Here is a 12800-nt window from a genome sequence, read left to right on the forward strand (position 1 = left end):
AAAACGATTTGACAAAGAAAAATCCCAGATGAAAGCGAAAAGGCGTAGTGTAATCGTCCTGGTTGTTTCATGTTTGAGGGGCTCCACCGGAGGAACATTGTTCCCACTCTCCCCGCGTACGATTCGGCACGAATGTAACTTGTTACTTGCGTGCATTCCAAAAGGTGTTCTCACTCGGTTCTCATGGGATTTTGAGAAGTTGATTTAGTTCCAATGGACTGAATCATGGATCAGATTCCACTTTCCAATACCGACGAGCGCGTTTGTCGCCAATTCTGGGTGAGACTCCTTGCAGGTGGCACCTTCGGTCTGAACTGACCAATCCTGGATCCAGGACGCGGGTAATGCGGTTATATCTCCGTGTGCATTGCCATACCTTGTCATCGCTCCAGCGAGTGTCGCTTTACTGTGTTTGTTAGGCTATATATTTGGTTCATTATTTCGAAGATGGAGTCCCCAATGGACGCGTCCGTTTATCTCGGAGTTGGATGAACAACCGGAGATGGACATCCCTTTGGAAAGACCCAATCGACCTTTACAATGGACCGTCACTCTTCTCGCTCTATCAACCGCTGGATTGATTGTTGAAATTGTGCAATGCTTCTCTCCGAATGTCGATATTGCCTCATTGGCATTTGTCGCATCATGGGTCAGTTTCCGTGTCAGAAAGGGGTATCTACTAGTCAGCTTATACAGATTTAGTCTGCAATATGCTTGTTCGTCGCCCTCAAGAGGCCAAGGTCCTGCTCCATATGGATGCTTGCGTATTTCGGGTTAACATTCGTGGTCGAAATGATTTTAGCAGCGCACACTGATGCTCGCTCGCAAGTATTACATGTTTTCTCTGCTATTTTAGGATGTTTAGGGTGTTTTGCTATTCTCCTGATGCCTTTCCGCGAGGAACCTCCCCTGTCACTGGGAATCAGTACCATGGGACAAGCGCCGTCCAGCAAGCACCGTAGCCCGGAAGACGATCTGCGACTCTGGCAGTTTCTCACCGTTTCGTGGATGGCGCCTCTCATATCACTTGGCAGGAAAAGACAGCTGAATGAGCCTGACGTGTGGTTTCTCGGATTTGAATTTCAACATCAGCGCCTCCATGAAAAATTTCGCCGTATGAAAGGATCTGTGCTGGCTCGGGCACTGACGGCGAACGGGTTAGATGTTCTCATTATTTCTGCCATTTCGATCGTGCAACTGGCATGCAGTATGGTCAACTCCCCCGATAATTCATGATTGCCTTTTGACTGATATTGGTTCCAGAATTTTCCACTCCAGCTCTGCTTCAGCTGCTCCTACAGGCGATGCAAGATACGACTAAACCCATACGTGTACCTTTGACATACGCAGTCTTTGCCCTGATAGCTCGACTTGTTGCAGCGCAAACTCAAGTATTGGCTCTCTGGTACGGTCGTCGCTGCTACGAAAGATCCCGGGGCGAGATGGTGATGATGGTTTATGAGAAAGCGTTATCGCGAAAGAATATTATCGGGCTAAGAATTGAGAAACATGAGGCTCTAGCCGAGGACGAGATGGCTGGTGAACGTGATACTCCATACGAAGACACCGAATTGGTCTCTTCCAAATCTAATATATGGGGCCGTCTTATCGGGAAAAAGCGCAAAAGCAAGCCCGTGAAACCGAAGGAGGCTGCTTCACTTGGCAAGATTTTCAATCTTCTACGAGGAGATGTGTATGAAGTGGCTCAACGATTTTGGGAGGTTGATACACTAATTGATGGGCCCGTGGGTTTGATTATAGCCGTCAGCCTTGTCTGGTCACTCTTTGGACCATCATGTTTCCTTGGTATTCTGGCTGTCTTGTCAGGTCAGGTCATCAACGCAGTTATCACTCGGTATTTGTTCAAATGGGAGAAAATCAGACGAGCGGCAACAGATGCTCGACTACAAATCACATCGCAATTTGTCGAAGCAATCCGCCATCTGCGATGGTATGGCTGGCAAAATCACTGGCTTCGCCAAGTTATGGAGGCCCGGCAGCATGAATTGAATTTACGCATTGTCACTAGCCTGTTTGACTGCCTGATCCGCTCTGTCAATGCGTTCTCCAGTGGCGTATTCCCAGTCATCGCTCTTTACGCCTATACCATGCTTGCAGGTCATGAACTACGCATTGACATCATCTTTCCCGCGCTTCAACTTTTCGGTATGCTGGGAACACGTTTGCGCGAGTTCCCTAGGCTCATTACAACTATGATCAATGCTTATATCGCCCTCGGACGAATTGAAGATTTCATGGCCGAACCAGACAAAGAGATTATTCCACTTGATACTCAAGTGAATGATGCAAATTTTGAAATGCAGTCGTGCTCCTTTGCGTGGCCTGGGAAACTGTCACCTGTGCTGAATGATATAAGTGTGACCATCTCCCCAGGTCTGACGGTCATCGTTGGGAAAGTCGGAGCTGGTAAAAGTGCTTTAATACAAGCATTCATGAGTGAGCTCGACCTATTGAAGGGGAAATCTCACATTCCAAACGAAATGACGGGTTACTGTGCACAAACACCTTGGCTGCAAAGCATGAGCATCCGCGACAATATTCTGTTCTCAGCTCCTTATGAGGAGGCACGTTATAAGCAAACTTTAGATGCTTGTGCCCTTCTTCCAGACCTTTCACAACTCAAACACGGTGACTTGACTTTCATTGGTGAAAATGGTATCGGTCTTTCCGGTGGGCAGAAGGCGCGAGTAGCTCTGGCTCGAGCTGTTTACAGCCAATCTCGAGTGCTGCTACTGGACGATCCGCTATCAGCTCTCGACCATAACACTGCTGAATTCGTGGTCCAGAAGTGTTTATCAGGCCCCTTGGTATATGGGCGCACTGTAATTCTTGTCACGCATCGAGTTTCACTTGTTCGAGGAATTGCCGATCAGATTATTGAGTTGAATGAAGGACGAGCTGCGATTCATGATAAAACAACTATTGCTAATTCAACCCACAACACCGCTGCCGAAAATACATTCGCGTTCCAGGACTCTAGAGCTGAGGTTGAAGAGGAGCCCGATGTCAATAATCATGTGAATGGTATTCCAGACAAGCTGCTCACTGAAGAAAGTCGTGCCACCGGGGGCGTTCAGTTCCATGTATACTGGACTTATATCAAGGCTGGGAAATACCGGTGGTGGATTCTTCTGATTTTGATATTGACCATTTATCGACTTGCCAATGTTGGTGAATCATGGTTCCTCAAGGGATGGGGCGAGGCCTACAATCGTACTGCGTATTATCTTGATGTCGATGCGTTCTTTGTCTCTCAAGATCCAACAGATCGCCTGCCTTCTCCTCACGACGATGTACGTCCTTGGCTATGGGCATTCTTGGCCATCGTCAGTTTCCAAGCAGTAACTCTTTTGATCGCACAACTGTTGATGCTGGTCATCATCTACTACTCTGGCAAAAGTCTTTTCAAGCAGGTCATGGCTCGAGTCAGCCACGCAACTTTCCGATTTTTTGATGTCACCCCTGTTGGTCGACTAATGAACCGTTTGACATCAGACATTGGTGTGGTAGATGGCAACATCAGTGAACAATTCCAAATCATTGCGTTTCAGGCTATCACCTGGGTATCTTCAGTGCTGGTAATTGCTAGCGCAACACCAACTTTTCTTGTCTTTTCGCTTGCTCTCACCGCCGTTTTTGTGTTAATATTCCTGCATTTCCTTCCAACCTCCCAAAGTCTCAGGAGGCTCGAAATGGTATCCCTGACTCCGCTCTTGTCCAATTTTGGAGAACTCCTGCATGGACTGACGACAGTCCGTGCTTTTCGTGCAGAGGAGCGGTTCCAAAATCGCGTCATATCGGTTGTTGACAAGTTCCAAGGCATGGATCACTTCTATTGGTCTCTCCAGGCCTGGCTCATCATCCGTTTTGAAAGTGTGTCAGCAGGCGCAACTTTCATCCTGACTGTCTTGGCCTTATACTCGAATACACCTGGAATGACGGCATTTGTACTAATAGCAGCGAATAATTTTGTAGACGCAACGCACAGCCTGTGCAGGCAATACGGCCAACTACAGATGGACTTTGTCTCTGTTGAGCGAGTTGACGAGTTACTTCACATTGAAGAAGAATCACCGGGGACCATCGAGCCCCCAGCTGCGTGGCCTATATATGGCAGCGACATCACCTTTGAAAACGTCACCCTTCGATATGCACCTCATCTTGATCCCTCTCTGACCGACATCTCTCTCCGAATTCCTGGAGGCTCCACCGCCGCCATTGTCGGGCGTACAGGCAGCGGCAAGTCCACGCTGGCAACATCTCTCCTCAGTGTCATCAAACCAGAAACAGGCTGTATCAAGATAGACGGCATTAACATTGCCGACGTGAATACCCAGGCACTTCGAACGCGAGTTACCTTCGTCGCACAAGACCCAGTTCTTTTCCCTGGAAACATTCGTCTTAATCTCGACCCAACTGAAGAGTTTTCAGACAGGCAGTGCGCTGACGTCTTAGAACGTATCTGCGGTCGACATGGTTGGAGTCTTGATACGCATATTGAAGCTGGCGGTCGAAACCTGAGTCAAGGTCAACGTCAGCTAGTGGCTCTTACTCGAGCTGTACTCCGCCGAAGTTCAGTTGTTATTTTGGATGAAGCTACAGCATCGATCGATCACGAAACTTCCCTCGAATTGCAGCAGATTGTTCGGCAGGAACTTCAACTATCTACTGTCATCACAGTTGCGCATCGTATTGAAGCTGTGAAGGATGCGGACTATTTTGTGATCCTGGACCAGGGCCGAGTAGCTCGGCAAGGGGCATGCTGAAGGCCACCCTTGGAAGTTGAGCAGCCTGCAGCTAACGGCCTAGCCGTGCGAGACTGAAAAAAAAAGGATTATGGTGTGCTTCTAGATGCGCTTTGGTCAAATTGATTCATTGTTTCAAATTTTGACTAGTAGAAAATTTGATACATGAACCACTATTTTATTTTTTGAGATATCTTCTTTGAGAGGCAAATGATAGTAGAGCCCGTTCCTCTTCGCCTAGTAATTTTATTATAATTATGACCCACGCAGAAAGATAAAGCTGTTTTCCTAGGAGGTTAATATTCTACACGGTGAGAATGATAATCTCATGCCGTTGCTTTTCTTCGCAGACATCTCTTTACCATTGACACCCAATACGGCAGTAGTTCATCTTGTATACCCTTCATCCGCAGTATCGAATGGATTGACAGACGCTGTCCTTGACGAGAAACTTGCGTCGTCTTCGAATCAACTGCGAGGTTCAACCATCAAGCTGTCAAGCGTACTCCGTTGCAGTTTCTAGAGGGGCTTTCTCTGGGTATAGTTCTTCCATTGTCACTGGGGCCTTGCAGAGAATACCCAGAAGCAGACTCTGCTGGCTTGCTGACGATGTTGAATCCAGCAGGCGTCAGCCAGCAACAGTTTCAACGAGTGATTTGTGACACGAAAGGGCAGCGACGCGGATTAGGAAGGTTGGCAAAAACAAAAGCTAGTGAACGGCGGGAAAGGTCCGATCATATCAAGGGTGTTAAGTTGAAAGTGACGTGTGTGGAGGCCGAGACACGAGATTTTCCGGAGAGAAGCAAGCGATTGTCATTGTTCGCGATGAATGCCGGATTTGTACAACCCATCAGATAGTCTGTCGGAGAGGGCTGGGTCCGCATGTGGATCCCCCGGGTTTCTCTGGGGCGGAAAGGCAGCTCGGGGGGAAGAAAGATTCATGGTCGCGACTTCGCGGGTTACTGTAAAATCCTTCTCGTTAGCTCATACTAGTACGTAGTGAGAGAGCGAAAGCGGCAGAAATCATCGATTCGATACCAAGATGATGATCAAGATTTTCAGGTGCGCTCCAATCAAGAGTCACATCAGTTGCGGAGTGTACAACCCACTGTTGAGTCCGGAGAACATAATAAGAGAAGTGATCAACATGGCGTGTGGAGAAAAGCCACCTTTCACGGGGCCTCGGCACGGACTGCGGCGGTTCACATGCGGTCCCCAGTCTATTTCATCATCGCTATATAACGTCAGCCTTTCGCCCTCACTCTTCTTTTAGATTTCCACAACCTAAATCTGTATTCATCATGTCTCTCAAGAAAGGTGAGCCCAAACCGTTTACGCGTTTTCAACTTCATGCCGCTAATAAGCCACCGCAGATTCCCACCCGTCCTCTGCCGCGTTTGACGCGATCAACGAGACCCTACAGAGCGATGAGGCCGGTCGCAAGGAGGCCATTAACGGAGCCAAGGCTATCGTCGCCTTCAACATCAAGAACAAAGATGGCAAGGAAGAGAGCTGGCACCTCGATCTGAAGAACAAGGGCGAGGTTGGCCACGGCCTCGCTCCTGCGGGCGGCAAAGCTGACGGTAAGTTGCGCATTGGCAGTGTGGTAAATGAGCAGTTATACTGATGATATATGTCCCACGTATAGTCACCCTTTCCCTTTCCGATGCCGACTTTGCCTCCCTGGTCTCCGGCAAGGCCAACGCTCAGCGTCTGTTCATGGGTGGCAAGCTCAAGATCAAGGGCAATATTATGAAGGCTACGAAGATGGAGCCCGTCCTCAAAAAGGCCCAGGCTAAGGCCAAGCTGTAAAGATCTAGATACCCCCCAATTTCCTTTCGAGGAATGTCTATATGAATGTTAGCTTTCTTCAGGGCTGGATTTCCAGCCTCTGATCTGTATGAATTCTGTTAGCTGGCCATCACATCTTAGTTGACTACACCGCCATCATGATACCCTTGATAAATCTATGGATGTATAGCTATTAGTAATAATGCTTCTTGCGTATTTTCGGATTGAACTCCTAACGTTGAATATTCTTTCAGCATTATGTACTATCATTGTCCTTTCTGTGTGACTATCAAGTAGATCTATTGGACAAAATGTTAGCTGTTGAATGTCTCTAAGTTGGCGCCTGGACATTGAATCAATCATATAGCGTAAACATTTGAAATAGGCAGCACTGATGAGACATTGGGATCTTCCAAAGCGAAATTTTCGAATATGTGATCTTTCAAATGGTCACTGTCCTGTACAGGTACTTGGGTACCGATCTAGGCAGTACTGTCTATACGATACACATGTGCATACATATAGACATACATACAACTCATATCTCCAATCAATGACCGTTCCTACCTTGTACTCAAGTAGTAGGTACTTGCCAACATTTGAAGTAAGCCCCTACCCAAAATGTGCCTACCTAGTACTAGGTAGGTGCATTGACCACGATCGATACATACTCGAGATGATCTTATCACTGAGCCGCTGCAGCCAGGCTGGGGGCATGAATCTCTGGCCGATTTTTAAAAGGCACCTTCAATGTTGATATTTAAATTCCAAACAGCAGATACTGTCTCCCCATCGAGTCTAATGGGGGTTGCCAATCATGATTATAGTTTACCTGTATATTGCCAGTCTAAGGATAGGTACTTGGGGATCATTGGAAAGCCCAACCTCTAGGGCTGTACCGTGAAGTCATCAAATGTTCACGGGGCTTTATCAAGTCTGCAATCTCGGCGGTTACGCTTCCAACTGCATGAGTCATCTGAGAACTAGGGATTGCAATGACAACTGCCTAGTCCGAATCCCGATCCATCATACCTGCTAGTAGTAGGTTTTACTGTACCAGTACTACATGATACTAGTTGGTAGATACTATTCTGGCCTGAGGTATCAAGAATTACCAAATCAGATCTCAGGGCTTACTACACATAACCCTGTTTGTAATGTTTGACTCACACAACGCGTGACGCGTATGTATACGATGTTTATCGCTGCATCACGTGGAGATAGGTAAGCCATCGACTTCCGATCTGACGCGATGAGTATACAGCCGCCAGTGTACTGTAGAAAATAATATTTCAAGGGGTTTTAGAAAGCATCAAAATTCACGTTCTATATATGTATCTCTAATTAATTTCAATGATGAAAAAAAGCAATATTGCGGAGCCCAATTGTATATGGCACTGTATAGTATCATTAGTAGTATGTAACTAAAGGTTTGTCAAACTAAGCCCCCCCTCCCAAAAAAAAAAAAGAGTCGGACGCCTTGGCAACTCTCAACATGACAACGATCTTCAGCACTGGCGGACGCACCCTCAAGTCTCACGGGTCCGTAAGATATGTCCGATAGAGTCTTCTAAGACAAACAGGGTACATAATCCCTGAGCTTCACCCTCGCTGCCCGGGCGCTTTTCCCCGTTCTCCACTGCGGACCCGATGCCCAATCCCCCGGAGCCAAGCGCCATCAATCCCGTGCAGTTATTCCGCAGAAAGGTGAGTTATCACATCAACCCCACCCCGCGAGATGGGACAAACACACCTACATCCCCATCTTGGACGTGCAGAGACCCGAGGCCTTGCTTGTTTCTCTCACTTCACTCTCATTCTGCTCCGCGCGTAGCCACCGCTTTCCCGTTTGCACCTGCAACGTCGGCTTTTTAAGACTGATACAGAACGCGCAGTTCCACGACAATATTGTCTTCTTGTCACTATACAACCCACTCATCACTCTGGACTCAGTTATACAACCCCCGTGGTGACTTTGTTTGCTTGAATTACTCTTACTGGTCCTGCTTGTCAAGGGATTCAGGATCTCAACTCTTTCTCTCTTCTATTAAACCTCACTTTCTCACTTTCTACCGCTGGCCTGGCCACTGTTCCATCAAATCTGAATTTGACCTTGCTCGTTCCATCTGTCACAATGGCGGACAAGGAAATTCAAGATATTGTCGATGAGGTGGAGTTTCAAAACTTCATTTTGGACGATCAAAAACAAAATACACCGGATGACCATGTGGCGATCTCGGAGACAAGGCAGCGGATCCAGGAGATGCAAGCTCAACTTAACAAACTCCTTGGGAACATTGCTCCAAGCTCCCCACCACACGATCACCATTCTAATCCCCAACATGAACACACTCAACCCACTCCAGAGCCACCTTCTCAGATGACATCACAAACCACTCCGACCAGGCCAGAACAGCCTTTTTCTACCTCGAGTCAGTATTGGCCTTCGTCAGCACCATCTCCTTTTGGTTTTCAGCAGAATGGTTACATTGCGCCATCCTTGCCGCCGATATCCTCGTTCAGTCCTGGCGGAGGATCTCGCAAACGTCCGCGAGAAGGGTCGATCGGCTCTCTCGGCTCTCAACAGCCCTCAAAGAAGGCCCTTGTCAGCAATTCTCAAAGCCGTCTCCATGCGATTGACATGAAGATGGACCAAGAAATGGAAAAGCTCCACAATAAGTATCGCGCTTTGAAAACGCGCGAAAAGGTTCGTGAGACGGCCAGGTTTGAAGGCGTCTCGGAAGAGCAAGTCCTTCAAGAACTAGAAGAGGAGGAATTTGAAGCTGAAAAGAGTCTTCGCTCAATGAATCAGATGGAGAAGGATGAGGAATTTGCTCGCCTAATCCAGGCTCAAGATAATGAGTTCGAGGAGGTTCAGCCGCATCTGCAGCCATATCCAAGGTTTAATATTCCTGATCGCACCTTGCCCCGCCCTTCTTCCCTGCCAGTCTCAAAATTTAAGCAGCCCGGAAACAATTACCGGTCACCTCGGCCAGAATGTGGTGACTCGGATGATGATCTCGAAGAGATTACTCCCGACTCTTTCCGTTCAACTCAACCGCCAGGGATGTACCCTCTTCCCTTGCCGAGCTCTTACCTACCTCCCCAAATAAATCCTTATGGTACAACACCCTATATGCAGGCATATAAAGGCATGTCTCCTACCAGTGCGGCCCGATTCAGACCGCCAGGGACAGGATACCCTCTTCCTGGGTGGCCTTCGGCTTCTTCTGCCATGGGTATGGGCCCTTCACCACTCATGCCACCTAGACGTCTTCCTTGGATGCAAAGTCAACATCCTGAAATGAAGGCATTTGATCTTGTTCGTGAACAGCAGGACATGGAGGAGGATGCCATTGATTTTGAGTAAGTACACTATTCTCTCTACTTCTATATCATCCGGCTTTCTCCCCCCCCCCCCCCCCCCTCCCCCAAAGACTAACTACTAACGTGGTCTTGGCAGAATGTACAAGGAAGAAGATTTCCCCGATGACATCAAAAACTTGCTCACGGGCATCAAGGATATTAACCAAGCCACAAATGCAGATGATGATGATTCACCCCGGGAGCTCAAAGTAACGTTGATGAAACATCAAAAGATTGGTCTGGCGTGGATGAAGGCAAAAGAAGAGAGTAATCACAAGGGCGGCATTCTGGCAGATGACATGGGTCTTGGGAAAACCATTCAGACAATCGCGCTGATGGTTGCTCGCCCACCGCCGGAGGATGACCGTCGCCCGTGTCTAATCGTCGCTCCAAAGGCTTTGATGGATCAGTGGAGGCTCGAGATTGGCCGACATATCAATCCTGGTCGTAGCCAATTATCAGTGCTCATCTTTCACGGTCTGCAGCGTCCTACATGGAGGGAGCTCAAGAAGCACGATGTAGTCATTACGACATTTGGTACTTTGACTGCTAACCATAAGATTGTTGTGCACGCGGAAAAAATGCAAAGCGAGGGAAAGGACGCAAGCATTGTCAAACAAATTCGAGATACAGCGGTGCTCTTCAGCTCGGTGAGCAAATGGCATCGTGTCATCCTCGATGAAGCTCAAAATATCAAGAACCCCAATGCAAAGTCGACAAAAGCATGCACCAGGCTGGATGCCACCTACCGGTGGTGCCTGACTGGAACGCCTATGATGAACCGACTGGAGGACTTCCAATCTTTGTTGGGATTCCTTCGCATCCGGCCTTATAACAACAAGGAAAAGTTTAAACGGGTAAGCCATATATCTTTAAGCGGTAAATAATGCACCGGGGCTCATCAAGAAAACAGGACTTTGTTCGACCCATCAAGAATGGATGGGGCGAGGAGAATGTCATGAAACAACTCCGTGTTCTCGTCAAGTCAGTCTGTTTACGTCGTACAAAGAAGACTAAGATTGAGGGGCAACCAATTTTGCAGCTTCCACCGAAGGTCATTGAGAAAGTCCATGTTGTTTTCAATGAGGAGGAAAAGGCGATCTACGCTGAATTGAACTCGGACTCTCAAAACCAGATTCGCAAATATTTGGACGCAGGTACTCTGGGTAAGAATTACAGCCATGTGCTGGTTCTTCTTCTTCGGCTCAGACAATGCTGCGACCACCCTCTACTAATCCGAGGCTTCAAAAACGACAGTTCCACAACCGTCCAAGGCGTGGACCTAGTTGCTAATGCCAAGCTCCTGGATGCACAGACAGTGGAACGAATCAAAAACAACACAGAGGATGATGATGGCGCTTGTCCTATCTGCATGGACAGTGTGGAAAATTCAGTGATCTACATTCCATGTGGACACTCTGTTTGTTCAGAATGTTTCGCTCGTATTTCCGACCCTGCCACACTTGCCCACCAGGATTCTGGCGTCGTCCGGTGCCAAAATTGCCGTGGGGTTGTTGATCCCACCAAGGTCACAGATGAAGTCTCTTTCAAGCAGGTCTACGATTCAAATGCCGTACCAGCAGAGGAATCCGAGCAATCCGAAGTAACAGGCTCTGACTCTGATGATTCCAATACTGAGACGGACGGATCGGGTAAAAAGCCCAAGAAGAAATCTCTTTCGGAACTGCGCGCTGCCGCCCAAAGGAACAAGACCGAGAAACGAAAGTATCTTCGCCGCCTTGAGAAATACTGGACACCCAGCGCCAAGATCACCAAAGCCATGGAGATCCTTCAGGCAAATGAGGATCGCGGCACTGGTGAAAAAACCATTATCTTCAGTCAATTCACTTCGCTCCTTGACTTGCTTGAAGTTCCCATCAGCCGGGGTGGATGGGGATACGTGCGCTTTGATGGTACAATGAATATAAATGATCGCAATGCATCCGTGGCCACTTTCACTGACAACCCGGACTGCAAGATCATGCTTGTCTCTCTGAAAGCCGGAAACGCGGGCTTGAACCTCGTTGCCGCGTCCCATGTCATCTTGTTTGACCCGTTCTGGAACCCCTATGTGGAAGACCAAGCCATTGATCGAGCACATCGTATCGGGCAGACCAGAGATGTTTTCGTGCACCGGTTGCTCATTGAGGAGACAGTCGAAGACCGTATCATTGAGTTGCAGGAGAAGAAGCGTGAGCTTATCGAAGGTGCACTGGATGAAGGTGGTACAATGAATGTTTCTCGGCTCGGCACCAGAGAGCTTGCCTACCTTTTTGTAAGTTCCCTCCTTTCGACTTCACCTTCATCAAGGATCTCGATTGGTTTTTCTGTTGTTTGCGCTTTGCTAACATCTTCTCTTATCATTTTACCAGGGTGTGTCGGTTTGAAACCAGACCAGATCTTCTTCCTCTCGTACTTTCTGATACCATGGGTCGCATGCCAGTTTCGCTATTCCTCAACATTGGTTTGCTTCATAAGAGATTTATTTCACAGAGAGATAGATGTCCAATGTCCCTTTCTTGCTATTTTCTGAATGGAATTCCCAAGTCCCAGACACGGCGTGCTCTGCATTTGCCTCGCTTTTTCCCCTTGTTGGCCATCCGTTATACCCCTTTGTTTCATTTACAAGCGCACATAGACTGTCTGGCAAGAGTTTCATGTCATTTCCCCCTCCCCTTTGCTTTCTTTTTTCTTTTTCTTTTTTTTTTTTTTGGCAAAATAAGCGTTTGAATCAGAAACAAGTTAATTTTATTTGCTCCGCCTATTGTTGTCATGTAATGTGCCTTTTGGTAAGATAACAGAAGAACAAAGTGGTTTTTTTAGATCCCGTTGAAAGGGGACTTGCTTTTATGCAGCAGCTCGTTTCGGGAGGAGAAA

General features: G+C 47.7%; 3 protein-coding genes across 3 annotated transcripts; all 3 read left to right on the plus strand.

The window, feature by feature from the left end:
* Positions 1 to 225: 225 nt before the first annotated feature.
* N7466_005679 (uncharacterized protein) lies at positions 226 to 4787 on the plus strand (the record flags this gene model as incomplete). Its single annotated transcript, XM_057165076.1, has 4 exons — positions 226 to 279; positions 335 to 649; positions 703 to 1207; positions 1264 to 4787. The coding sequence occupies 4 exons, from the start codon at positions 226 to 228 to the stop codon at positions 4785 to 4787; spliced, it is 4398 nt and encodes a 1465-aa protein (XP_057020675.1).
* A 1280-nt stretch (positions 4788 to 6067) lies between these two features.
* Positions 6068 to 6578, plus strand: N7466_005680 (SCP2 sterol-binding domain-containing protein; the record flags this gene model as incomplete). The annotated part of the gene is made up of 3 exons (XM_057165077.1): positions 6068 to 6083; positions 6140 to 6349; positions 6415 to 6578. The coding sequence occupies 3 exons, from the start codon at positions 6068 to 6070 to the stop codon at positions 6576 to 6578; spliced, it is 390 nt and encodes a 129-aa protein (XP_057020676.1).
* Positions 6579 to 8691: 2113 nt separating this feature from the next.
* On the plus strand, positions 8692 to 12310 carry N7466_005681 (DEAD/DEAH box helicase; the record flags this gene model as incomplete). Its single annotated transcript, XM_057165078.1, has 4 exons — positions 8692 to 9923; positions 10021 to 10780; positions 10837 to 12198; positions 12296 to 12310. 4 exons carry the CDS (start codon positions 8692 to 8694, stop codon positions 12308 to 12310), a joined length of 3369 nt encoding a protein of 1122 aa, XP_057020677.1.
* Between the last annotated feature and the right edge of the window lie 490 nt (positions 12311 to 12800).

The sequence above is a fragment of the Penicillium verhagenii genome (genome assembly GCF_028828195.1).
Source record: "Penicillium verhagenii strain IBT 33310 chromosome Unknown utg000006l_segment0_segment0, whole genome shotgun sequence".
In the NCBI taxonomy this organism is placed as follows: Eukaryota; Fungi; Ascomycota; class Eurotiomycetes; order Eurotiales; family Aspergillaceae; genus Penicillium; species Penicillium verhagenii.